Below are 25,650 nucleotides of genomic sequence, written 5' to 3' on the forward strand. Positions count from 1 at the left end.
CGTACACATTTCAACCCTGAGTATGCCGGTTTATGTATACCAGCCTTGCCATCCTCCCTGTTAGATGTACTGTGTTGTGCCCCCCATCCCTCTCCAGCATCTCCTGTTTGTGTTTTGAGTCTCTAGTTTTCTAATTGTCCATAATATGTGATCCTACTTTGTTATAGTGAAAAGAGAAAAATAAAACAGAAATTAACAGGTAGAGATTGGATATCTGTTCTATGTGCAATGCTGGTGACCATGTTCGCAAGAGATATTCCTCTTAAATTATTTCCAGTGTGGGTAAATTGCAAGTGGTATCTTCTGACTTAAAAGTTGGCTATCCAGCTTGAAATAGCTCGAGTTTTGTGTCGATGATCTTATGCCCTTGTGAGCGCAGATTTTCCCAGAGGTGATATTCCTCAGAGGTGGTATTGTATTGTTTCTGCCCCCCCCCCTGTTTTTTTTGTTTTGTTTTTGTGTATATAACTCTGTGTTGAAAGTCCTTTTTCCTGGTGTTGTCGTGCTCCTTACTAACCATGTTTGTCTAAGCACCTTCTAGTTTTGGAACCTAGTTGTTGGCGACATAGTTGTTCCACCTCGATCTGGCCTCAAGTATGTGTTTCCTTGGTTGAATCTGTGTGTGCCATGCATTCATAGTCTAGATTTGTTGATATTTGACATTTCAGGTCCGCCAACAGTGGAATTGGGGTAGATTTCAATGCCCTAGCTATTAAGAGATTCTAAATGAGATATTTTAATTTCAAACGTTGACAGTGTGTCTAAGACCAAACTGAATACGTCATAAAATATTCCTTCATATATGTACACACAGGTTCTAAATGAATACACATGTTGAAGATTAGTCATAGGTAATTTGTCTTTTACCATAGACAATATCATTTCACAAATCAACACTTACTGTCAGGAATTGGATTATCTTCTTGGTTGTTGGAATTTACAGTTTAAATAGTGTTGCAACTATGTCATCATCAAGGAAATTGAGAGATAAATGCATAATTGTATACATATTTTATTAATTTGAAAAAATATACAATTCAGAGATGTACGCAAAATGTATAAGTCATTACTAACATAAATAAAAAATAATACAAGCACAATAGGAGAAGCATAGAGTCTGAGAAAATTCTAGTTATGTCATCCCAGAGATTCCATCACATTATGTTTATAAACGATATAGTTAATCCTCTAAAAATGCAATGTTTGAGTTTATTGTGAACATGTAACATTATTGGCACGCAGAACTCTATGTGTGGCAATATGTGCACATAACCAAATTCCTGGAGACTTTTGTTTTCAAAACATGTTGCCTCCTATGAGGGTGTATTCATGCTGGGGGCTAAGATTGGACTTGCCAGTGGCCGGGTGCTCCTTTTGTTTTCAGCAATGTAGAGAAAAGTGTCAAGACCTTTACAATTTCAAATTGAAGACTTGGTGCAAAACACCTTAAAAATAGATATGTAGATCTGTTATACTACATGTATTTTAATTGAATAAAAATTCCCAACTATCCACAGAAGATATTCATTGTTTCTAGAAGGGTGACTAAAGATGTTCAAAGTTCCAAATACTATTTAGTAAGGATCGCATTACTATAGCACCAATTTACCTCTGATCCAGAACACTAGTTTAATTAGTTCTCGCTCATATATTGTCCAGTATTTTGCACTGTTGAACTTACAATCTATCCTTAAATATATTCCATTAGATCTAAAATGACACAGATTTTATATTTTTCATGTACATAAATGCTATTATGTTAATAAATATGTTTTATGCATTTTGGGCCATATTAAAAAAAAAACGAAGTGTCCAAAATATGTAAAAAATAATTTTTTGGATTAGATATATTACCTCTTCTTCCTGTCCAATCCAGTACACTGTGTAATAATGTTCTGAGATACCGATAAATTCTAACCCGTAGAGTAAACTGGGAAAATATGGTTCTGTTGTATGAAGATATAATGTAGTTGCAGTTCTTGGTCATTGATGGATGCACTAAAACTGTCCATCTACCATACCTAAGGTAACTCAAACCATTCTTGGTCTTACATTGATCCTTCCTTTGTTTACATCAGCACAAAACTTTATATTTCTGCTATAGAGTGGTAGCAAATTTTATTTGGCTATATGTTTTTCAAATTTTGTCTAAAGTGAGCCTCTGATAGATATAATTTTCCAATGCATGGGCAAGTTTGTGCATGTGGCCAGGGACAGAGTAACTGGTATCATACTGCAATCTTTCACGTTTTTAACATCTATCCCTGTTTCTGATCGATTTGGTGTGGTGAGCTTGCGGCTGGACTGACCCATTTTTATGTTTTATAACTTGGAATTCATTATTATACCAATAAATTTTTGCGTCTATAACAGTGGTCACTAAGAGCTTTTTCTGCGGATCCCACGTACCCAAGGGGCTGATCCTCCCTGGGCATGATAGCCGTGAGTGGGGCTTATACCACTCTACTTTTGTGAGTTTTTTACCTATAGGGATTTTATAAATATGTGTTTTATATTGTATATTTTTACTTTAATGCACTAGGAGTACCTCCTATTGTCCCCCCTCCCTGTTTTTTGTCTCCCTCATTACAGTACCCAGCCACCTACATTGACAGGCTATAAGGCTATAAGTATATGTGTGTCAGTGATTTGGGTGCACATATTTGTCTTTTGGGTCTCTGTTTTAAACACTATTTTACATTTGGAGAGTCACTGGATGATTTTATAGGTGTCTCTATATAAATTTCTCAGCGCACTAGCACTTTTCTCTTTTCTGTATTACGTGGTACCTTTTTACCAGGGTACATTGCTGGTGCTGCTTATTTTATTGTATTGGTATATAATATCATATATAATATTTTAATATATTTTTTTTGTCTATTAGGTTGAATCTTGCGCCAATTTATCTTATTTGTATATTGTATACTGCAATCTTTGTTCGGCATAGTGTAGCATCTTGATAAATATCTAAATATAGCAGAATCTAATGGTGATTCCTACTTCTTCTTATTGAAGATTAAATACTTTTCAAGTCATGTAAGTGTTGGATATACTTTTTGATTTATAATCTTGCCATCATGAGAACCTCAGCTATCCAATATATTATATGTGGGTAGATCTCAACTTTGATTCATTTAGAGTTTAGTTTAAAAGTAACCAAGGGTTACTGTAAATTTTGTTTTGTTAATTTAAAATTATCTTCATTGTTCCTTCTTCCATATTGTGTAAAATAGTCCCTGTCTTGCAGGTAGCATTGCCTAAAAGCATGTGTTGTACATTTCCACCCTAGTGTATTGTTCAGTGTTAATCTATTAGCAATTTGAAGGGCACTATAACCCCTACAGTTCATTGTAGTGATTGTGGGGGAAATAAGGCAACATCACTTCAGTTTGGGTCAAACCATATTTGAGCTGTTTGATGAAAAATAAGCCTTCCCTGGCCTCTACAGCCCAGCCCAGAGTACTTTGTCTTTGCCATGCATAGGGGAAATATACGTTTGAGCAAACAATGGTAACTTCATACCATACTTCACTAACATTATTGCATGATTAAGTACCACAATTCAGTCTCCTGTTATGCCATTGGCCTTAGGCATGTAGAGAGTAGAGCTTTAAATAAACCTTAAAAAGTCATAATGTTTAATATATATTTGATTGCACTAAATATCTATAAAATACTGTTCCTCCTTTCCAAAATTGTTAAAAATCTATTTGCATTTTATTTCTTACTATGTGAAAGCTATAACCTCTTAGTGTTACAAAGGACGTCTTTTCAAGGTATGCCCCTTTTTCCAAGCTAGGTTAATATTGAAATTGATTGTGCACTCCTTGGTGGAGGTCATTCTCTCCTTTATACAGAGGTCCACTTAGATCTTTCTAAAAATTCAGCGTCTAAGGATAGTGAAAAGGAGGACAGAAGATCTTGTTCTTGAATGGAAACGAAGATCTATGTGAGAAGTTCTTTTATGTGTAGACCCCAGCTGTTGGCTTAAAGTAAATATTTCATATTTGGGAGGATAAGCTAAGAGAATTCTTTCTGTTTACAACTGTCAAGTCCAACTGATGGAGGCACATTGTTATCTGACAGTCAATTCATCTCCTTGGGACCCCGGAATTCAGAAACATTTCTAAGGCAGCCTTCAAATATATTACAAATATTGTCCTTTTTATAGTCCAGGAAAAGTAGATGGGCAGGAAGAAGGGTGTTTAGTTAACTCCCCACTTGAAAGACCAGTAAGTCTTAACTAAGTATTTTAATACATTATGATTGGACACATACAAAAAAAGACTGTTCTAAACGCTATTTCAATGCCTCCCATTTTTTTTAAAATCTAATTAAACTTTTAAGAGTATTTTATCATCAAACATTGACTCATGCATCGTTGCGCATCTTGATAGTGTTGAAACAGATTCTGGTCCAATCAATAATCTGAAAAAAAAACTGCTTAATGCAGTTTATACTATAGTACATTTATACCACATGACATTCAGCCGAGGGCATCATATGGTCGAAAAAACATGTTGCAAAATCTGGTCCGAAATTAACAAGTAACTGTGTAGCCATTTTGACATACAAGTTGCAGTGCATTTTTTAAATTTATTATGTTTCAACACTCTAAACAGTATATTAAACAGGACTTTATATATTAAACTTTCTCAGGAAAGATTAAACAAAATGAAATAACTGATAAGATGTTTGCTGCTTTTCTTTTCAAACTATTTCCCAGAGACTGTAAATTTAACAAGGAAATCTTGTTTCTGTAAAAAAATTTTTGTTGCAATCACGTGTTTAGTTAACCCCTTGTACAACTCTGAAGAATATTTTGGAATCGTAGAAATAATAGTAATAATAAGAACAATACTTCGGGAAGTAGTAATACTGGAGAAATAAGGTTGGTATGATACAGGGTTTGGTTTAAATCTCAGTTTCTCTGTAATGATAGACTAGGAAACCCAGCATGTGAATTTGACCCCTACCGGCAGCACAAGCTAGTAGGTCATTGAAAGCTTTTTTTTTTTTTCAGCAGATGGGAAAGAAATGAATCACTGTAACTTCCTATCCCAGCTGTACCCAAAATTACAGAGCAGCAACATTTAGTTACAAAATAAAAAAAGTATTTAAAAAAAATATATATTCATTTTTAACATTGACTATTACCTAATATCTATTTTAGTTTTTCTTTTTTTTTTTTTCTCCAATCTGGAGATAATTCATATCACTCACTTGCTTAATAAAATAAGCTTGGCAAATTTTTTGTGCATTTACCTATATCTTTAAACTTCCAGGTTATCTCCTTTACATTTCCCCTTGTTATGCACTTTTTTTTTTTTTTTGCTGGATTATTGACAGCCGACCTTAGCCATTAACACACGATACTGACAATGTATTTAGTGAGAATACATTCTTTCCAGTGCCCTACAATAGTAGCAGGGATTTGGTAGGGATATAGCAACCGGACCCCTTGGGACTTTGGACATAGTCACAGTTGCATCCCTACATCCAATGTAGTAATACCAATAACTGCTTATGGATCAAGTTTCCCTCTAAATGTTTCCCCTAGTGTACACCCAACTGACACTGCCAACGTGATTGTTGCATAGTAACAGCTTCAGCATAACGGTACTATATCTGTTTCTGTAATGTTACAACATTTAGAACCAGAAAGACTCTTTATTTTAATTCTGAAAGTAAAGCACATTGTAGCATCAAGCTTCTTTCTTGGACATCAATTCGAAATGATGGTGAGAAACTCTTACCAGGCTCTTTCTCAAATTCCAAGGCAGGATAGCTGTTTATTTTTCCCATGTCTATATTTCTGTGTATTCTTCTTTAACAGTGTTTGCATTGATGTCCTCTATTCTCTCGGATACAGAACTGTATAGAAGAAGAAAAAAAAAAAACACATTCAAAAGTTCTCCAGCTAATTTGACACGGTTTTAATGTATCTTTTTTTTATAGCTGTGTTAACTTATTTAATTGGATTGCTTGTGGTGGTGTTCCTATTAAGCATTCTTTGCTTATTCTAAGGGAATATTCTGTGTTCATGCAGTATACCATAGGAAGCATTGAGTGAGGGCTCAATTCAGGAGTGAGCCAACAGACGTACAAAGGGTAGAGTGCTCTTATAAATGTCACCCTTGAATGTGGATTTACTCTGTCTGTGTCAGCAACTCCTATGGATTCACTATATAGTCACCCTCCTAACTAGCTTGCTAGCAGCACAAGTGGCTGTAACCCACCATGTCTGTCTCACCCTCTCTCTCTCTTACCAGTCATATACTCTAATCCTGCTACATACTGTCACCTCTCACATTTACCCAGCCGTACATCCCAATGCATACCCATATACAGCCACATACATCCAAGCACCTAGTCACATTCACCAAACCACTGGATTACATATACCTACCAACCCTGAAAAATTCACTCACATAGCTGAATCTAAGCCACCCTGTAACATATTACCCATCATCTAACTCCTCCTTTCGCAGACCTCTGCCTACATTTCTTCTACACCTACTAACCAATGCAGTCACACAGCTCCCAATAACATGTATTTGTTAAAATCATCTACCTACCACCTGTCACCACTATCTACATACAGTATCTACATGGACAATGCTACTAACAAGGCTTAAAAGTTACTCGCCACTCCAAGTCTGGTGTGTCAGAGGCACACTAACCAGATGTCAAATTATTTTCACTACGGCTGAATTTGAACTTGCCAAAGGCCAGTGGAGGGTGAAAAATATGGGCCCTGGTCTTTGCAAAATACTCACAAAACAGAAGCAACTACCAACATATTTAATATTAGTGGATAGTTAGATTTTTTTGGGTTATGCTATGGACATGGTGTTTCTGACTAAATCAAGTTTGTCTGCTTGTAAGGGTCAGTTTAGGTTCTGTGTTGGCACCTCATATCAACATGAAAAGGTAGTCATTAGTCAATTTGATATCTGTGATACATAAGGGAATGGGCAGAGGGAACTGAAGAATGGTGTGAGGTGTTTAATGGTGTAAGGACCTATTGTGGAATTACTACCACTTACATGGAGTTTACCTCTTTGCCAAGTCTAAACCACAGCAAAAATCATCATAAAATGTTTAAGCACTGGCATTTAACTGCGGCTTATGTGGCTAATTTGCAACACATAAACAGGGCATCTTCCAAATGATTCCAAACTTTGTATCAATGATCTTACCAAAGCACATTAAAGGAACTTTACTCCCCGTATTCCCCCTGAGGATAACAACCTTGATAAAGAAAGTCATATACCGTGTAATTTTAGGGTCAGTGATAGTTCCATTTTATTAACTGGACTGTTATTCTTAGTGATAACATGAGATGGGAATAAATATTCTACATTACCAGCAATATATCTCATACCTCTGAAACAGCATGGATGATTAGTCTGGGTATATGGGGAATTAGAATACTTTGGCGTATAGTATTCAGGTTTTGGCATGAGTCATATTTTGTTTATAACATCCATATTGTTTGTTATGCTCCTAAAACTTTATTAAATAATATCATAAAAAAGCATTTCGGCAGCATTTGTTCCTTTCGCTTTCTTGTTTGTGTGCATTGAAAATCCCAACCTGAGAAAAGTAAGTTAATGTTGTAACATAGTCATTGATACTGCAAGATTTATGTTCCCAAATTATTTTGTAATTAGGCTTGATAAAATATATTAAACACATTAAAATATACTGTGCAAAGTTAACGATTGTTTATATTCATAACATTGACCAGTTAACCTGTATGTGTAAAATATAAATACGTGTGTTACTTAATCAAACATTAGCACTGCTCATGACTTCACAAACAAAAATATGCCACATTGTGAATTATGTTCATTGTCATCCCAAAAATATGCCACATTGTGAATTATGGTCATCTTTATCCCTATACTTGGATGGTAAAGTACTTTTCTGTTTTTCTTTCTAAAGGCGTTTAAATAAGAACAATCTTCAGATTTTTCCAGAGTTACTTTTTTTGGGAAATCCAAAACTCTACAGACTGTAAGTTTTACTGATATGTTCCTTTTCTATTAATATAAATGGTTGTATTTGACTGTTTTCTTGGTTATTTTCATTGTTTGGCACATTATTGTGTTTTTGCTTCTCTTGCATCTATTGGTAGGGTGCATATAATTGGATTACATTTTGTGGGTACCAAACCAATGCAAACCAATATTATATGGTTACCTTTTGGATGCTAGCGTTTGTGAAGTACTAAGCATCATGGGAAACATAGCTCACAAACACTTCGTCTCATTGATAAAGATTGCAAGGTACATCAATGCAACCTATTAAACACAGTAGATAATACATATTCCTATACAGTAAGTGTAATGCCCCAGTACATGCTGGGGAGTTAGACAACAACAGAATGTGACATTATCATAATTAACAATGGCAGTTATTTATATCTTGACTTTTTAGTCATTTTTAAAATCTTACAGTGTACCTTACAATGTTGCATGTGTAACATTGATGTGGTTTCGTTTTATAGATACTGTAATACCTAAGCTAAAGATTTCACTGGCAAATGAATAGATAAAATGTTTCTAGATTAACTTTTCAACCTTTACATCTATGCTGTCAATGTAAGGAAAAAAAACAAAAAAACAAAAAAAAACAAGCAATAAAGTCACTAGAACTGGCAACACATGTCTGATAACTCTAATTGTAGCATCCTCATTCTCTTTTACTGCACTTTCTTTTTTGCCATTCTCTTTTTCATACTTTTGCCTCAAAGAGAATTATGGGAACTGTAGTTCAATAACAGTTTTATGGACAAGATTGAACATCCTTGCATAATTTTTTTACTTTCTATTAACTGTTATGCGTTAAAGCTGTTACCTGTTGTCCATAGGCATGTGGATAATCTATGATGATATTGTCCAATATTCTGCATTTTGTAATATATATTGTATGATCTTCATCCAATTGATAAATGGGAATTAATATTAACTGTAATGTACCGCACAGTTATATTTCTCTTATTATTCATACTGTGCAGTGCTAAAACTACTTATGTGCACTGCAAATATTACTTAATTTCATTGAATAACTATTGACAAGAGTAAGAGTAATACTATCTCTTTAATTGTTCTCCTTAGTATTACTTACTATTTTGATGTGGTCAGATAAATGAATGTGATCTGTAATGCAATTGGGGTGTTTGGTACTGGTTAGGGTCTCTGCACTAGAGGTTAGAGTTGTTGCAGTGTAAATTTTGGCACAGCTCAACATTATGGAAGATATAAATTATGTTCAGTCTCGGAGATTATGGTAAGGGGTTTAGTTTAAGTTAAATACTTGCAAAACTGAAATTCCCAGTCTCATTAGTACATATGGTATACGTGACGTATTTAAAACCTTAACTTTCTACTCGAACATCATGAATGATAAAAAAAGATTGATCAGTCTAATCCCATAGATAATATAGTAGTATAAAAAAAAAAACCACGACAAAAGCCTGGGATGGTCATAAAATGTCCCAGCATTGAGCACTCCTAAATGTAGTTGCTGCCCTGCTTCCCATAAGAGCATGAAAAAGAGAAAATATTGAAAAAAAAAAAAAACATTAACCGTTTAAACCCATTAAAAATATGATACATATTGGGGCTAAAATAATACTGGAAAATAGAACAACCATAGAGACTGCCTCTAAATATTGAGGACAGTTGGCAAGTATGTTCAATGTTGCCCTGCTGTGGCTTATTTCCACAGGCTTTTATTTTGGTTTCTGGGTTATTTAAGCTAGACTAATATAATAAAGATACAATGTCATATTTATTTAAGTATGCATCAAACATCACCAGTTTGTTGTCTATATGAGATTTGAGCAAATAAGCCTTCTAGGTTATTCCAGTTGAAATGTGTGCGACCAAAACTTAACTGTGATTAAGCAGCTTTAAAAAGATCTTATCTGCATTCCTCTCCATGACAATTGAATTTGTGGGACAAAGGTTAACATCCAGAAATGTCACTAAGGCAGGTACACCATCAATAAACTGAATGCAAGATTTACAGCTCGACAGTGATGTCATTGCCTTAACCCTCCAGGTACTCGATCATTGGACATTGGTGCATGCTTCCACCCAGTACGTAGAGGGTTAATTAACTCCATGACTGCTCAATGTATGTTGTGTCCAGACATAGTGCAGCATATACATGCAAAGACAGATCACAAAGCTCTTGTTGTCCTTTGTGAATAGAGGGGACACTGTGTTTTCCTTAGTCTATTACATCCTTAGGATAACTCAACCTGTGCTTCTTCAAAACATGGTTAACTGAGTTTGAAATATGCTCTCGGTAATGCCTTTCCAATGTGCTGACATCAGGTGTGGCTAGTGCCCCGTTTCAAATTTCATAGTACTTTCCCATAATGCTTAGTTTGCAAGACTGCGCATTAAATACAATTTTGTATCAGAAAGCGCGCACAGAACGGCAGTATCTGGGGTGTTACATTTCCTCTGCCTAAGGGTCATTGCTGATCGGACCATAAAATGACGATCTGCTAATGGGCCCATCCATGCTTTTAAAAATGCATTAACTCTTTGGAATCACATAGTTGGATCAGTGCTCGGTGTAACATGCAGCAAAGCATTCCTATAAAATAAATGAGCGATTTTAAGGAGTCTATTCTTTTAGATCCCACAGCGTATTTTCGTGTGCATCACTGCTGTCACTGATTGAGCCCCTTGGAGAGCAGCATTGTGTAACGATTCAAGCTTAAATTTCAGAGGAGAATACAAGATCACTCAGTGCAGTTTACAGCTCATGGTTAAACCCAGTAGAAGGAAACGTGTTGTACTGGTAGAGGCTGCTTTCCATGTTTTAGAGGTTTATAGACCTTTTTATTTTATTAAAAGTCAACAAACATTTTTTTTGACTTTGTAATTGAAGGAGGTAAATAAGAACAGTACAACATTTATAATTAAATTTTTTGCTATTTTTTTTTCCAAGTTACATATTGTGTACTTAACCAACCTATCTGATTACACCTCTCAATGTCTCTTACGTTCCCATCACAAACAATGAGCTATTATGAAAACCTCCAGAAAGAGTATTTGCCCTTTGTAAATGATATTAACTTCAAATATAACACTACATTACTTAGGCTTGGGGTTATGTTGGTTAGAGTGCCAAGACAGAGAATTAATCGCCCATATGACCTGCCTTTTTAGTACTAGGAGTTTCTCATTCCATAGCATGGTATGACAGCACTCCCCTGCATCCATTCAAATAATCAATGCCACACTCGGGAACGTTGTAAATCAGAGTACCTTGTCACAAATGGAACTCGGTTTTTGAGGGAACTGCCAATCCAAGTAACCAAGAATAGTTAAAGAAATGGGCATATGCACACGTGACATGTTATCGCCTACAATTGCGTTTTTAACCCTTACAATGTCTGAGCAGCAATAGGCAAATTATACAGAAGAGGCAAGAATCAGCCTGGGGTTTGTGTAGTAAACTGTTAAAAAAACTATGAGGAAATTACATGGTTTTGAACTAGGTAGACAAACTGGAAAAGTCAAAGCCTGGCTGTTTCCTAGCTTGGCTATTGTTAAGTCCCATCGTCTGAGCTCCACAATTTTTAGTTTTGTGTTTAAACCCTACTAGTTTCCAAGGAGAGGGTTAATGTAAAAAAAAAACAAAAAAAAGCTAGGCTCCAGTTCTTCTTGGGTTAATGTAACAAGATTTGTATCATTATATCCGTAAAACAGTCTTTTCTCAGTAATAGTTCTTTTTAAAGGCCACTTTAGAGAGCACCTGCATCTAGTATGTAACAGATATATTAAATAATATTCATTTTTTTTTTTTTTTCAAAATAAAAATGTAATTTACCTCAAGCAGGAATCCCACCAAGCCATACAAGCCTTATTTTGATGATGGAGATGAGAACGTAAGGATCGGTCGTATTTTCTCTTTGTGTGTGTGTTCCAGAACTATATTTCCTCATTGACCTGCCTATTTAAATGCCTGCTTGCTCTAAAGGATATTAAGTGCAGCCTGACTCCCTGTGCTTCTGTGCATAATAATCATCATTTGACCTCTACTTGTAAATGAGATGCCAGGTGAAAGGGGCCACATGCTTATTTTGTAGCCTAAAAGCAATATGAAAGAAAAAGAGGGTTCAGTGTATATGAATTATGATTAGCCACGGTTGATTGCCGCCAGCGGTCTGCTATACTTTCCCTTTGCTGTGTGCTCCGATTTCCCTTTGGAGAGACTCACAGAGCACCGCATGGTCAGGTCAAGTGGCTGCCTTCGAAATTGTAGTACAGTTGCAGCTGTGTTTGTTGGAGCTGGGGTCTAGTTTAAATAGCATTTCCATTTATCCAGTCCATTAACAGAACTCTGTAAAATAATACCAACTCTGCATAAACTACAGGACAGTGTAATAAAATTACAAGCACTTGATGACAGATGGGTAGCGTAAGTAAAAGAGAAGTGATATGTTTTGAGTTTTAAATGAGTCAGGATTTTTTTATTTATTTATTATTTTTTTTACCAGGAAAAAATGTGTCTTGATGGTATTTTATAGCTAATTGCACAGCTACTTTTTGTGCAAAAAAACAAAACAAATGTGTAACACTTATGGAACACAATGTACAAATAACTTTGTGTGCACTCAGAGATTTGTGTTTTTTTTTTCTTTTACTTTTCTTAATGGCTCTCGGATGCTGGAAATGTGACTGCTGTTAGAAGACTAGGACTTGTTTGAAGGAAGTTTTGGGTATCGCAGTATATTCACTTGGAACGAGTAAACTAGAAAGATTAGAATTTTTGAAGATCCCCAGCACACAGGACAATTATATGTGATCCTATTTATACAGTTGACTTTAATAATTAATAAGTTTCTTTTTTAACTAGTTCCGATTACATAAATAATAAACATCAGTAAGCTGTTTGTTCATTTACTAATTCAGTGTATCATTAAAAAAGACAAAATCTACACAATCTATAGAGAAGCTAAAAATAATAGGGTAGCAATTAAATAATGTTATTTAGCAGTCAAGTTGACAAATATAAGTTATTTGAAAAGGAAATTTAATGTTTTTAAAATAATTCCCGGTAGGAAAAAAATAACACATTTTCATTGATCATAACTTGGGGATACATTTAGCAAAAATGACAAAACTTACTTTTTACTTATTCATGTATCATCATCTTTTGTCCATCCCCTTGCTACCCTTCTCCCCTCACCCCATGTGTACTTGTGATATATTTAATCTGTATAATTATACCAAGTTTTACATTTAAATTATAGGCTTCATGTGTAGTGATGTCCCGAACAGTTCGCAGGGAACCGTTCGCTGGCGAATATAGCGTGTTCGGTCCGCCCCCTATTCGTCATGGAGGTGGAAGGGTCTGGGAGGGAGGGTTTGCTGCTGATTGGCTGGAATGTGTCTGCTGACTGTGAGGTACAGGGTCAAAGTTTACTCAATGATGACGAATAGGGGGCGGACCGAACATCGCGCTATGTTCGCCGGCGAACGGCTCCCAGCGAACTGTTCGGGACATCACTATTCATGTGAGGTCTCAAGTTTGAAAACTACGTTTCTAACCAAGCTAATGCAGAAATTACAGCATTCTAATGTGTTATAGTCTCTTTCTTTTTGGATGGTAATAAACCAGGTAGCTCTCTCTTAATAGTGCAATGCCAATATTTTATGTGGACATCAGTGTGCAACATTGTGGACTAGGTTGGTGCGCCCGACTGAAAATGTTTTTTTTTTTTTAAAAAAACACAACGTAAAAACACTTTTTACATTTTTTTTCCTCCTATATTCTTAAATCTTAGACACATGAATGTGTGAAATTGAACATATAAATCTCGCCATACCTATGTAGTATATCTGGCTTATATTAAACAATATATGTATCATGACCTATATGTTCATGACAGATTTGAACAACAAAAGTAATGTTAATGGAGAGTGAATCATTGGCTTGGTGGGCGCTTTTGTGAAACAAATAGCTTGTGACTGCTCAGTGTCCATATTGGGAAAATCAATTTGCACATTAGCCCAGTGAGACTCGAAAACATGGGATATTTAACTCCTACCAGTATTCTGATAATGACAGTGCCACGCACAAGTCAAAGTGCATAAAATCTATTGGTGGTAGATCTTACAAACATCATGTTCTGTTCTTTAGCAAATTCATTTCATTGTTTCTATATAACTGGAGGCTGGCATGCTGCCAATCTAGTTTATCATCTGATGTAGACTCCTGTTGTATTTTGTATTTGGCCAGGAGAAATACGACTAAATTCTACTATGTATCACATAAAACTGTATCCACTGGTGTGTGTGTGTGTGTGTGTGATGAACCTAGAGTAGAAATTGCTTTGTTTCTTTAATTATAATTTATGGAAAGTAGAGGAAAAAAAGGCCCCCGATATTATGTCCTACCAAAAAGACAATCTTCTCCATTGCTTCTAATGGCTGTAAAAGTGTAATCCTCTATTTACACGTTAAATCCAGTCAATAGAGAGATAATTAATGTTTTTGTACCTAGTAGTAAGCTAATGCAAGCTTTTGACATTTCTGAATGTGTGTTGTAGTTTAGAGACAAGAAATAATAGCTGTCAGAGATCCTTCTAAATTGCACCTGTCATTGTGCTGGCTGGGGATGTTGGTAGAAGATGTATTACTTTAAAGGATGAGCAAAAATCACTGGGTCTCCACAAGACGCATTGCGTCGTATGCTGGACTCGGCATGGTGGGAAAGCAAGATTAGTAATTCACACCTCGACAAGGACTCACAATCTACAATCTATCTTAACAAATTGTCTTAATTCTACATTTGCTGCTGGTTTTCATAGATTACATTCTATAACTTACCTAAAACATTCATTGTCATCAACAATAGGGCTGAAAGAACCCTATCTCATCCAGTGGAAATATTTAATTTAACTTTTAATCCTTGATGGCAGTTCCTTGAGACCATGCTTTTTATTTTTTTAACACAGGATTATCGACCTTAAAACAAGGCTTTGCAAAAAGTTCCCATGCAGATGAATGTAGTGTTATTGACCAGTTCTGATTTACATATTTTGTGGATGACTGCGAACTGCGGACATACCTTCTATGTTTGGGGTGTACCCATCAATTTTTATTCAATGTCCACAAGGACGAAGAGAACAACATCCATTTTGGAGTTTTTAATGCCATCCGTTGCAAGTTACTTCTGCAAATCCGTGAAGTCTCAAATCATGCTAGAAAGGTGGCTACTATCCGATAAAATAGGGGGAGCGGTGCTAGGGATAGGGAACTACATCATATTCCTCAAATAATGCTGAGGATATTAAACATTGTGGTTTGTTATTTTTTTTTAATTTTTTTTTCAAAATCAATTTTTTTATTGAATTTTTAGGAGAACACAACAAGGTTTGCAGATCTGATCTCAATCACAGATGTATTATTTAGCACATAGGCGAATACAAAAGTGTAAAGCAGCATTCATAATGTGATGTAATTGGACGAGTTAAAAGTAACAACGCTCCAGCCATGGCTATTGCATGAGAAAGGTCTAACATTATCCCTGGCAGTTCAATAAACACTACATCATGTAGGATCGTTTATCCCTGTTTTTTTTTTTTTTTTTTTCTATTATCAACATCAGTCAGTAATAGATGTGCTTAAATGTTTAAAACGCCAAAAGAAAAGTACAAACATACGTCTTTTAATTATGGAGATTACGATTGTGCCTTAAACAAGTCAGTGGAGGAGTTGTAAAAATACAAATATTCTTGAATGAATTCTGCCAGCTCTGATTATAGTGTTGGGAACTGAATCTGTCAGATACTGTAGTACTTTGCTTCATTATTCTATAAGCTAGGTTGGCCTCTGCCACAATGAATTCAACAAGAGCAACCTAGGAATTGCAGGTTACTGTTGCTATGGTTACCGTTGTTGGACAGATTGACATCATTACTCATACAGTGATGTACTATGATAGCTACCGCTGATTCTGTTCTGAAGAGGACACTAAAGACCCTTCAAGTGGCGGCAGGGTAACAGTTCTTAGTGTGAGCCATTATATATACATGTTTTCTATATAATTAAGGATAAATGTGTAGCCTGTCTTTGCTAAATGCCAGACTATGTTGTTAAGCTTGATATAAATCTGTAAAACAGTAATCTGTAAAAAAAAAAAAGTAAAGCAATTTATTAAACAGAAAATCTGACACAAGCATCCTTTTTGTGAGGCAGATTCTGGCTGTGAGGCTTTTAATTTATACTAAGCTGAGAAAACTGAGTTGACATTTCTGTGGGAAGAAAACGTGTTATATTTTATTAATGTTTTCTTTATTCACACACACGTGTGAGGTCTTTAAAAAACACAGTGTATGATGTGCCACAGTAACCCATTCATGGCAGCTGATAGGTCAAGACAATCATGGTATACAGTTATTTGCCATCAAAGGGTTAATCTGGGAATGGTTAGTCACCATCAGTAATGAGCAGCAAGAGTTATGTTTCTGTTTTTTTTTTGTTACTTCTGGTTCATTAGACATTATTATTATTATTATTATTATTATTATTATTATTATTATTATTATTATTATTATTATTATTTCATTATACAACCCAAAACATTATGTAGTGCTTTATAATAATAGGAATGTTGAGAACATTTGAAAGCATTGGGTTTTATTCAATGTCCATTTTAAAGAATTGAAAACTACGCCACAATAACTGTTTAAGTGCTAATATTTTGTCATAGAAAATAATATTTTGTCATAGGAAGTTTGGCTTGGACTGTAAATGCCTATGATATGGCCAAAGAACCTTAAAGTAGATCCCAAAGTGACCTCTCTCCCCATATGAGGAGGTGGGATTTAATGTGTGTTGAATAAAAATCATAACCCCTTTTTGTTTTCTGTAAGCAGATATTTTCTTTTGTTTTAGCAAAAATAGAAAAACTCAGAAAACAATGCATGGAATGTTCCCAGGATCCCTATTTTACCAAAAGCATTGCCCCTCTTTTGAATAATAATGGTGTGAGGGGAGATATAGGCTTTTTATTATTATTTATTTATTATTTATTTATTATTATTTTTTTAATATGTAACTGACACCATTTAAGGAAATCACTATGATTTGACATGATTTTCTATCACATCTTTTTTGCCCTGTTGGTGCCTGGAGTGTCTCTCTACTAGGTATATATATGATTTGCTTGTGTACTTGAACATAACAAACGAGTAAAGTGGATTCAGAAAGAGGCAGAGCAACGTGCGTTAAGAGTGGCAGGGACTCCTGGCTGACAATAGTCAATGGTGCAAATGCATTTACGTTATATGATGTTAATTATGGCACCTGCTGGAACTGAAGAAAAACACAAATGAATGAAGCCAGCAGGGGTAAAGCTGACACGGAGAGAAAAATGGGGCATGTGGTCAGGAGGGCAAACTGGGCTGCTATTCAACTGAAGAAGACACATTTAAACAATGCTCCTTGATTGTGAATTACAGATTTATTGTAATTATATATCCGGCTTAAAGTTGTGTATTGTAGGTTTATCTTTGTTGCAAGTTAATATCCCTCTTATATCTTGAATGACTGCCAAAGTTTATTCATGAATTAACATATGATCATTTAAAAAAAAAAAAAAAAAAAGGAAATCCGCCTTGTGATTTATTTAACAAATGCTAAAATAATGGCTACCTTCACAACTTTCATAAAACTGTTTTATTCTAGCTCAAAATGGATCAGGTCATTGCAGTGTGGAATGCAGAAGCTTTGTAATTTTATTATATTTAATATTTAGAAAAGCGCCAACAAATTCCGCAGCGCTGTACAATATGTGGACTAGCAGACAAGTACTTGTAGCCAGACGAGTTGGACGCACAGGAACAGAGGGGGTTCAGTGCCCTGCTCCAATAAGCTTACATTCTAGAGGGGGTAAACTTCATAAACCCCTTTTTTAAAAACTGTACTCAAAGAGCTTTAGCAAACTTTTCATCATCCATAAACAAGTGACATAATGTTAACATGAAACACAGTTGTAGCAATAACCAACTAAGCTATCACGCTGGCCTATATTTGCACATTTTACCTTTTGATTATAGTAGTTTGTAGTAGATATTTTGTTTTGTGATTTGTCAATCCTGTTTTATTTTTCCTGCAGTCATGAGTAACACCTATTAGCCGGTTTATATTCTAACATAGTATAAATTAATGCCTGATTGCAGTAGCATTAATTTCATTTTAAATGCTTGGGGAAAAAAAATACGAACTACAAAACAAAAAAAGGATCACAAAACCAAAATGAGTATTTACTAGCTTACAGGCCTGTGTTCAGTATGGTTTTTTTTATAGAAATAATTGACTGCTAGAGAAAGAGGTAGTTTAACTATGAAGGGACAATCTGCATTGGAAAAACAACTTTGTTTCCAAAAAGGATCCGAGAAGCTGAAGAACTAATGAAGTGAGTCCCTTGACTAATATATAAAGAGGGAAGCAGCTGCACTTTGGAAAGCCTATGAAGAGACATTGTAGTAGTAACAATGTCAAAGAGCTAGACCATATTATTTTCTGCTTAAATTAAAATGTTGGTCCACCTCAGCATTGGCTTAGCTTTTGCCATTCCTGTAAAAGACATTTGCATACCACAAATCATTTTCCCTTCAACAAATTTTATGAAATGTTATTAATAGTTTGACTGCAAAATTTATATTCTTCCAACCCTGATTGCTGGCTAGTAGTATGATGACCAAGCTGTCAACATGTACACAAACCACAACAAAAGTTAGATCCTGAACCTAGTGAGTTAACAATAACTAGGGCCTGGGTAAGGGAGTGGGGCTTAGCATTGTTCTACTGAATGTGGACCCAGCATTCCACTAGTGAGTTCCTAAGCGAATATGAAATTCTGAAGAGCTGTATCGAGTTATGCAATAGAGCAGATTTCCCTGTTAGGTGACCTTAATTGACCACCTAAGGCCTCAGGTTAGACAAGGGGCCCCTCGAAGGTTGAATGTTCTTGACCCTATTCAATATTCCTATGTTAGGAATGAAAGGGAGACCGAACCGGTAACTTGCCAAGCACCCTATAAGATCTTAATCCTTTTCTGTGGTGCAGGGGTAGGCGGGCCTAAACAGACATGCCAGTGATACCACCTGCATCAATGATTATGCCAAAAATGGTTGGTACTGTAAAGGGAGCACGGCCACTGAAAGCAGGGGCACAAATTCTTGCTATGCTGATTTAAAGCATTGCTGGCTGATTCCACTCAGAGGACTCTTGGCATGGTCCTAGTGCCCTTAGCAGAGAGTATGGCTTGCCAGGGATGGATGCAGAACACCAGGGAACCAACACGGAATGACAGGATAGGACCTTAAAATGGTCTCACTGGATCGTACACTGTTAAGATACATTAATTTTGTAGATCTCTACGTAATAGGAAAATATCAAGCCATAGTTAAATATTTAAACAGTATAAACAGTTGATTCCATATGAAGTGTTACAGAGGCTAATAAAATAACTTGTCATGGAGTTCGAATCTGTATTCATATATTTTCCAACAAAAAAAAAGCTTTGCTGGTTGTATTATTCGCTCTATTTATCTGTTAGATTTTTCCCTGGATAAATGTATGATTTTGGCAGATTTCACATATTTGGATCCAGTGGACTGTGTCTAACTAGCAGTAATCTATGGGCCTTGTTCAATTCTGGGCATGTGCTTTAAGCTATCTGATTGCCAAAAAGCAGTGTAATTAATTCACTCTCATGTTGTTTGATTTTTGAGCAGAGGCTGTTCTAGAAATCCCATATGTACATACTGGTAAGGCTTAGCTGTGTCTTAGACATGTATTAGCAATCAGTCCCTAGAATCAGGTGATACGGTTAAATACTTAATTCTGAACCCTTTCCTGAGTATAAGAAAAACAGTTGTATGTTCACAAAGAGACCAATATTATTTTCTAATGGGGTTTTTGGCTAAAGTTAGAATTCAAAGTGAATTTCAGAATTAACACCAAAGTACTTAAACTTGGAGCAAAGTTCACACATAGGATTGTTCTAGCTCAGCTACTGTGGCCTTAAATTAGAAATTCACTTTGAATCCTCACTTTAGTGAATAAACCAGTAAAAGTTAGTTAATAATTAATTGTGTGGCGTAGCCTATAAATAAAAACAAGTTTCAAGCTACTCTCCCCACAGTGGTTACTGTCACAGACCCTTTATTGTAACGCTTTGTTCAGCTTGGTAATAAAGCCTCCTCGGTATGCAAAATCTGCCACTCCATGTGACTACAAGGCTATCAGAGGGCAAGGGGGGATTCTTGGCAGACGACAGAAACTGTAACGCGTGTTTTGAACACTGAGCCATACAATGGCATGACATAGACCAAAGTGACAGCAAAAGAGACAACACAGAGGAAAGACAATAGTGTAGATTAAAGGGGCGTGAGAGACCAGAAGAAACGATAAGCTTCAGTTAGATCCAGGCACACAATGATCAGAAACACTGTTTTCTTGTGCTTGGGACATACCAGTAGTGTGTTTTTTTTTTTTGTTTTTTTTTTATATCATTCATGAAAAAAAGTTACCTTCAATGTTCAGTTGCCAAGTTCATATGATTGTCAAATAAAGTTATAAGAAACACTGTCCGACAAAATGTTGTTATATTTTGGAAACCTTCAATATTTTATTTTTTTGCATGATATCTGGCAGGACTTCTATGAATCAGAAAGTGATTTTATTTCATAAATTGTATAACGAACCTTGAAAAGACAACTTTGCTGCCAAGTCTAATGAGCTTTGAAAACAATAGACCAAATGGCGTAGCTAAAAATATTTTAATTAATGGATGATCATGCATGACCTTTGCTTTGGGTCCATATTCAAACAATATATACCCAGATATGCATTACTACATCTTTTAACTGTTCCGAGTGTACCCAGTGGTCAAGATCACTATATATGTTAACAGGAAGTTACTTCACCAAGCGTCCTCAGCTAGTAGCTAACCACTTTTGGGACTAATGCAGTTAGTGCCGTCACATTCACTAATCCAGACATTTAATGGAGAATTGCAAACTGAACTGTCCATTGTAGACCAAAAGAGCCAAAATTGAAATACAAATCTACAACATGCTAATTTCCAGCTACGCTATTTAAGCCTACGTAGGTTTTTTCCCCCCCGCTAAAATTAAAATTCAAAGCGAATTTCACATTTAAGGCCAAAATAAATTAACTGGAAGCATTTCTGAATTAGAGAATGTTTCTAGTTCCGCTTTTTTTGATCTTATATTTGAAATTTATCTTGAATTCACATTTTAGTGAATAGCTGTTAATGTTAAATTCACAGGGCAGAACCCGGCAAATAATTATTGAAGAGGTCAGAAGCTGAAGATTCCTTATACATTGTGTACTCAATCACAAGCAAGTCCATGCATTTGTTTGGTGCAGAAGGAAATTGCAAAAAAGGCAAAGCATGTTTCTACAAAGACTCTCCCTCAACATCCATAACATTCTTAATACCTAATACCCACCAAAGAATCCTTAACCGGGTTATAATTATTTCCAGTCTAGTAAAAGTGGTTGCACCTTCTTCTCAATAGGTCCTAAATATGAGTGGTATCTCTCTAACCTTGTTTAACCTGAAGATGGCAAAACCATATAAAGGGAATATCATAGGACAGGCGTAGGCAACCTTCGGCACTCCAGATGTTTTGGACTACACCTCCCATGATGCTTTGTCATCATTATGGGTGTAAGAGCATTATGGGGGATGTAGTCCACCACATCTGGCGTGCCGAAGATTGCCTACCCCTGTCATAGTACATAACTGTTCCCACAAAGGTTAAAACAAGTTAGATATAAGACAAATACAATTTGCTGTACTTCTAGGAAAAATTGTAAAATTAGATATGGCAAGATGGTTCGTTATACGAAAAGTAGTGTTTTATCAATATTTTCACTGGTTATTTGACACATAAGACCCACAGTGTGCAGACAGCTTCAGGCATTTTAAGGTTTTGTCTTCCCAGTGTCATAGGAAACCAGTGAAGCTCTGTTAAGTGGGAAACTGAATCCTGGTGACGGAAGAAGAGGGAAGCAAAGGGGCATGTGAAATGTATTAATCTAGAAAGATTACACATGAAAAGAAAATCCATAAATACTCTTAAACTCCATTCTCTGAAACAGAAAAAAAAATCACTATTTATAAATTATTTCATATGCAGAGTTTAAACTCATAATGAAAGACAACTTGTAAGAATCTGGTGTTGCAACACATTGTGGACAATGTGTTAGGAGTTAAGTTTAATTGAATAGCTGTGGAAAAAGGCCAACCGAAGGAGTGATTACTTCTCTTATTCTGGACATGATTGAAAAGTCCCTGTTTGTAAGTTCGGTTTGTTCTTCGTCTTAAACCAACAACATTTTCCCTTAAAACCTAGGGAATGCCATATTGGAAGGATACAAAGAGAGGTTGAAAAGTCGTTGCAGGCCAACAATTGTCGCTAATCCTCACAAAATGCTGGAGAAATTAAATCTATTCCTTCTGTTTCGAAGTGTTACCTAGGTCACTGAATGATGGGAAAGCAGGAACTGGAAATTGAGTAGGGACTATCTTTGTTTTGTGTCTAGATGCTTAACCTTAGACACAAGAAGGCATCTTAAAGTGTTGTGGGAACTTGATGCAGAGAATTAGTACTATGTTTTTTTATTGCACTAGGTTGATAATGGGCAATACTGTCAGTAAAAGGAATAGCTCTGTTTACATTTCAGTGTTAAATGATCATTTAATTAACAGGACGGAAAACTTGTGAAATCCTCGGTAGCCTTTATTGTCAGTATCCTGGGACTTTTAATATCCTAGTTGTTGGAAATTTCCTTTATGGGTCTAACAAAGGGAATTTATGTACTCTACAAAATAGTAAAAAAAAAAAAAAAAAAAAAAAGACAATCCCATTCAGCTTTTGGTTGATCCATTATGTCAATTCGCAATGCGTCTTGGTGCATTGCGGAGTCTAATACTGCTCTCTTTGCAAGAGAGATCCTTCTTTTCTGTCTTGCGATTGTCCAGAAAAGTTTCACTAATGTTCATGATTGTCGGAGAGCTCCGTGTGTTTGTAACCGCTACATGATCTCCTTGGCATTAAAAACATTATGCTTCCTGTGTGAATGAAATGATGTAAGTAACGGGACTCTCTTGTATTCTCAAAGGAACATCAAACAATCACACTTTGCTAAGTCACACTACAGAGACCTGTAATTTTCTGTGAGTAAGAAAAGACACAACAAATGCAATGTGTGTACAAGTAATTAAACAAATACATGATGTTAGGGCAAGTTCTTAGTAAAATGATAAATTATACAGACCTTCCCTTCCTCTATCAAGCATTTTTATTTTTTTTCAAATATCAGTTTTTTGGAAAACCATTAGAAAAAAACAAATCTGTAAATGTTGGCAGTGCCAAGAAAACCTCAATGACAATAAAACAATGTGGGACTCCAGGTCACGACTTCTGAAACCTAATCAAGGAGAGACACGCAGGTCTCGACAGAAAGGAAATACATTTGTGGAATCTCTGAATAAACAATTTTCCAAATCTAATAAACAATTTTCTCTCTCTCTCCCCCTTTCCTTTCCTTGGCAATACACCCAATGATATGTATGTGCCTACCTCAAAATCCTTGTAGATTGGTCTCCTCATTTGGGCTACGTTACCTCTAAATATCCCTTTCTATAATGGCCATGTTGGTGCTATATAATTTATACATACAATATGCTGAAGCTGAGATAAAACTAAAGTTGGTGGATCAATCGAATGGCTTGTCTCCATTTTTTTTGAATCAATATATATATTTTAATCTAATAAATATTCAAGAATTGTTGTTTTTTGAAAGTGTAGTGATTCCATAAGCATGCTAAGTACAGCAGGTTAATGAAATATGTATACATAAAATGCTTACCGCTGCATGAATATGTTTTAAGGAAACTCTCCCATCATAATTTCTCTTTACTTGTCTCAGGGGCAACATATTTCATTCGAGTTTACATTTATGATGTTTAGCTATTACAAAGAGAGAGTATAGGCTTTTGCATGTAGATAAATGTTGTGCTGTGTATTTCTGATCTAACAATGGGATGTTTGAAAAAAATACAGACATCCAGTTTATTGAACATACACTTAGGCAAATATAAAATATGTTACATGTAAGTTGAGACTGAATTTTTTTGTAGTGGAAAAATGATGACTTCTCTATTGATGTCTCTCATAGTAAATCAGATCAGTTCAAGGCCATGAGAACTCTTTTAAATCTTCAGTTTGCACTCTGAATAATAATGTCTGTGATAATGCAGATATATGTAATATGGCTTCAGGAGACAAGCTCTAAAACCAGTTTTATTATAAATGACTTAACAAGGCAAGATGTCTCAGATGTTACAGAAAGTTCCATTGTTGCAGAATACAGCCAGTAGTGGCAAAGATGTCCTCACAAAGTCAATGACAGCTTGGAATAAGGTGACCTGCTACAATTTTTTTTTTGTAAAGAAAATCACCGCTGGCTACTCAGTCTCCTGGTAAGCAGGAGCCCTACACACTGTGCACATACATGTATGTTCAAGAATGAGCATATGCAATAACTTTTGCAAGTGCTCTGTGTGCATGGCATATACAGTCATGGATAGGACACGGGTGGTTTAGGTTGTACCATTTTGAATGTCCATAGAGCTTTTATTAGAATGTTCACTATTTTGAAATACTATAAATAAATGTTAACAGTAACTAATGAAATAAAAAAAAACAAAAAAATATATATACTATAAGGATGCATTTACTGTATATACTGCAGTGATTGATATGCCTTGAAAATCTTGGTGCCATCTCCAGGCCAAATTCTTTAGAATTGATAATGTGTAATTAAACACTTGCATGGTATTGGATGGCTGAGAGTAACAGTGGTTGGTTAGCCTAGCACTCTTAATAAATCTATGCCATCCGAGTTGGACAAAATTTATATTAATAATGTGGAAGTCTAAATCTTGAATTATCAATGAGTGGGGCCAGTAAAGGGAGAAGTACCTGGGTGTTGGGATGAGTGCCATTTCACGTGACACCATTCCTAATCAGTTTGACATTAAAGCACAGGACAGCGCCTGGATACTCCAGGCAACATAACCAATACAGCAAGCTGTAGTCGTTATTTTGTTAAGAGTGCCCCTTTAATGAACTGTAGTTATACTCATACTTTCACATAACACAAACCACTGAAATTAGTGATACAACCAAAGTTTTTCTTTAACATTTTTGACAGTTATACATCCTATATTTCCTTTACAGTCCTCAGAATAGAATCATGTTTGCACTACTTAAATAATAACATTAATCTTCATATAACATGCTCTTTGCAAATGATAGATATAGAAAGGGAGATTTAAACATGATGTAAATACATACAACGTCACAAGGGGAATGATTTATCACTGGCGATAATGGACACCATGTACATTTAATGTATTTTAAGAGACATACACACACGTCATTCTCATCACTGTATTATTTATAAAGAACATCTCATGTGTTTGAAAATATATAATTCATTTCCTGCTACAAAACCTTCAAAATATCTAATACGGCTTGAAAATTTGCTTCAGAAAGACCG

General features: G+C 35.5%; 1 protein-coding gene across 9 annotated transcripts in view; it reads left to right on the forward strand.

Annotated features, from left to right (window-relative positions):
* SLIT2 (slit guidance ligand 2) overlaps positions 1-25,650 on the forward strand; it is a 233,067-nt gene that overhangs the window by 9,646 nt on the left and 197,771 nt on the right. For all 9 annotated transcript variants that reach the window (XM_063457821.1, XM_063457823.1, XM_063457825.1 and 6 more), the window contains exon 4: positions 7,951-8,022. In XM_063457821.1, coding sequence (XP_063313891.1) covers positions 7,951-8,022 — 72 coding nt within the window. The remainder of the gene's footprint in view (positions 1-7,950; positions 8,023-25,650) is intronic.

Source organism: Pelobates fuscus, chromosome 6, assembly GCF_036172605.1.
Source record: "Pelobates fuscus isolate aPelFus1 chromosome 6, aPelFus1.pri, whole genome shotgun sequence".
NCBI classification, from domain to species: domain Eukaryota; kingdom Metazoa; phylum Chordata; class Amphibia; order Anura; family Pelobatidae; genus Pelobates; species Pelobates fuscus.